General features: G+C 37.4%; 1 protein-coding gene across 2 annotated transcripts in view; it reads left to right on the top strand.

Annotated features, from left to right (window-relative positions):
- Positions 1–3,473, top strand: part of LRBA (LPS-responsive vesicle trafficking, beach and anchor containing) — a 944,588-nt gene that overhangs the window by 654,589 nt on the left and 286,526 nt on the right. For both annotated transcript variants that reach the window (XM_006870875.1, XM_006870876.1), the window contains one exon: positions 2,621–2,733. In XM_006870875.1, coding sequence (XP_006870937.1) covers positions 2,621–2,733 — 113 coding nt within the window. The remainder of the gene's footprint in view (positions 1–2,620; positions 2,734–3,473) is intronic.

The following is a 3,473-nucleotide window of genomic DNA, read 5'->3' as shown; positions in this document are numbered from 1 at the left end:
CCAAAGGGCACACCCTGCAAGCCTGCCCCCTAGCTGCCAGCACACATCCTGTCTCCCTCCATGAGTCTAGAGTCCTCAACCACTCCATCTCTCCATGCCATCATCTCTGCTTCCATCTCTAGCATTGTTGCTTCTCTGGTTAGGGTCCCACACTCTGCTCCAGCTCTTCTTCCTTGATGGCCCCAGGGTCCTCCGCTCTAGGACTGTAAGATCGACCACTCACTGCTTTTTGCTACAAGTCTACCTTTACAGTTACAACAATTCCAATTAGTCATGATAACAGTTACTATTGAATCATGAGACTCTTGTCCCCATCTCCTTTCACCAGACCTGTCTAGACAGGATGAAAACCACTCAGTGGGGATTCTGCCTTCCCCTGCACACTAAACTCTCTCTTGAAAACTTGTAAGTCAGTGACTTCATGCCTTTACAGCCCCATTTTAGGTAGCCAATGTCTAAGTTGCCTATCCCTATCAACCCTATGTACAGAAGGCATGGTAATGATCCTTCCCTCTTGGTTGGTATTTTAAGCTAGTACATCCGTAAGTATAGGTCAGGTTCATCAGATTGTAGCAATTTATGCTTATTTTCTTTAAAAAAAATAAAAGTTATTTTTGTTTTGTTGTTGTTGTTCTAATCATTTTAACTTTATAATGTGGTTGGGTAAAAGTTTATAAAGCAAATTAGGTTCTTATTCAGCCAATTTGTATACATTTTGTTTCCTGACATTAGTTGCAATCCCCACAAAATTGGATTCTATTGAACATGATGTTGGATTCTATTGGCTAGGATTTTTTTTTTTTTTAAGTTCAAACCAGTTTGAACCAGTTCAGTTATTACCAACTCAGTAAAACAGGAATAGATTCTAATTTGTAAAATAGTGTATACTGAAATGATAACCAAAGCATGACAAATTACAGATCAAAATCCTAGAATTGAAGATTTAGAAGAGGTGTAGTGAACCCGTTCAGGAGCCTAATGCATGAGATGGGAATAATATTAGAACTATAGAGAGTAACACACATTCAAAGTAGCACTGTCAGCTTCCTTCTTACCACTCTTTCCACTTCTGTTGGTCAAGAAAGTTGGCTGGTATGAGAGCACAAATTGTCCTTGTTTTCTATGAGTAACATTAAGTTTCTAGCAGGGTATAGACCCACCACTTTTCCTGTTCCGGTAATTATTCCAGTATACCCACACTTTCCAAACTTGAGTCCTTTCTCATTTCTCTTTATGGGCTATAACTGAACCAGGGAAGAACCATATTGAAGCCCTGTTAGATTACAACTGCCTGTGTAGAGAATTACTTTAACATTCCACTTTACAGTGATATGGCATTATGAAAGGAAATGAATGATGATAGAATATACAACAAGAAAAGGATTATAATAGTAATAATGTGCTTGTCTCTTTTATATGTTAGCTACAAAAGTCTGTTCACATTAAATCTAACTAAAAAGAGGTTATAGCCTAGTAAACAATTGAGTTGCCATTCAAACACCAAGATTTGTGTTTAGAGTGGCAATATTTAGAAAATTGCTGTACACAAAGTACAAGGACTTCTTCATTCTTTGTCTTATTCTTATTTTAATAAACCTCAATGTATCACTTAATCTCATTAGTTTAGAAGAGATAACAGAAGAATTTGTGGCAACATTTGGAGATTGGAGCATGTGGCAGATTGGAGGAAGCAGTCTTAATATTGTCCTACATTATAGTCACAGGATCATAGAATTGGAATGTTGCCACAGATGGCAGTTTTAGAGCTACTTATGTTGTTGTTGTTAAGTGCCGTCAAGTCGGTTCCAACTCATAGTGACCCTGTATAGGGTTTCTGAGGAGCAGCTGGTGAGTTTGAATTGCTGACCTTGGGGTTCAAGCAGGTCTTGCGATTCAGTGCTTTATATCCTACAGATTGATGACTACTGAATGTCCATAGGTCTTCTTGATTGGTTAGTTGGCTTCTTGGTTGCTTAATTTGTGGCAGAGAAACCATTCTGGCTTTAAAAAAACTATCTGAAAATAGCTAATTGTTTTTTAAAGTCCTAATAAAGAGTTTTATCTTGGCATGTTTTCAAGTAATGAAAATGTAAAGTAGTATATGAGTATAAACTTACGGACTAAACTATTTGAACTGAATATAGTATCACCATTACTAAATGGATGGTTTAGGGCAAATTACCTAATCATTTATGACTCATTTATTTTCATCAAAAAATGCAAATCCTCCTAATGTCATAATGCTTGCAAAAGACATTGTGTTTGGTAAAATAGAGCATGTCACCGAAAATGAGGCAAGACTTACATGAGATGGAATAATAATAACAATTGCAAAGTGGGCTGGAAAGTACCACAGCTCGGGTGGCACAGGACCTGGCAGTGTTTCATCCTGTTATACATGTAGTCACTACTGGAGCAGACTGGAAGGCAACTAGCATCAAGAATATCTTTGTGAGGATTAAATAACAGAGTTTATGGAAGCCACTGAGAATAATACCTGGCACTCAGTAACTGTGTTGGTTATGCTTATTGTTATTTTTAGGTAATTACTTTCCTGCGTCTAAACACTTTATTTTAATATTCTAAATTAAGATTTACTATTTGTTTTTTCCTTAACCAGGACGCAGCTACAATGACTTAAATCAGTATCCAGTGTTTCCCTGGGTGATTACTAATTATGAATCAGAAGAACTAGATTTAACCTTGCCAAGCAACTTCAGAGATTTGTCCAAGGTAATTTTATAATCTTATACTTTTTTTATTTGTAGTTTTTATTGTGAATTATGTGTGTTTACATGGGAGAACATCAGTTTTATATTCATCCTATCGTATTTCCTTTCATTGCAATGATCACAGTCCCCTCCATGCTTCATCAAATAACCAAAGGATACACCCCACAGGCCTGTCCCCCACCGGCTGTCAGCACACAGCCCCTCTCCCTCCCTGAGTCCAGTGTCCCCAGCCGCTCCATCTGTCTATGTCATTGTCTCTGTCTTCATCCCTGGCATCACTGCCTTTCTGGGTAGGGTCATGCTCTCCGTTCTTCTCACTTGATGGTCCCAGGGACCTCCACTCCTGGGCTGCAAAATCAATCACTCTCCTCCTTTTGTTAAAAACATCTACCTCTATATTTCCTGGCCTCGCTGTCAGTCCTGATGGCAATTATTCACTCTTGTACCACAGGACTCTTATCCCCATTTCCTTTTGCCAGCCTAGTCGCATCAGATTGGAAATCATTCACTGGAGGTTCTACCTACCCCTGCCTATAATGTTATACTTTAAAAAAATATTTTTAGTATAATTGACATGAAAATATTTATCTTTTAGATATTATTTCAATGTTCTTAAATTGAAATTAGTGGAATTTTTTTTTTCTTTTTTTTTTTTTTAATTTAAGGTTTTTATTGTGGATTGAGTGAAAGTGTACAGGGCACATCATCAGTTTCACATTCAATAATTCATATAACTTGTTT

Source organism: Chrysochloris asiatica, unplaced genomic scaffold (genome assembly GCF_000296735.1).
Source record: "Chrysochloris asiatica unplaced genomic scaffold, ChrAsi1.0 scaffold00155, whole genome shotgun sequence".
Lineage (NCBI taxonomy): Eukaryota > Metazoa > Chordata > Mammalia > Afrosoricida > Chrysochloridae > Chrysochloris > Chrysochloris asiatica.
The sequence above is the reverse complement of the archived record's forward strand: the minus strand, read 5'-3'. Positions and strand labels throughout refer to the sequence as shown.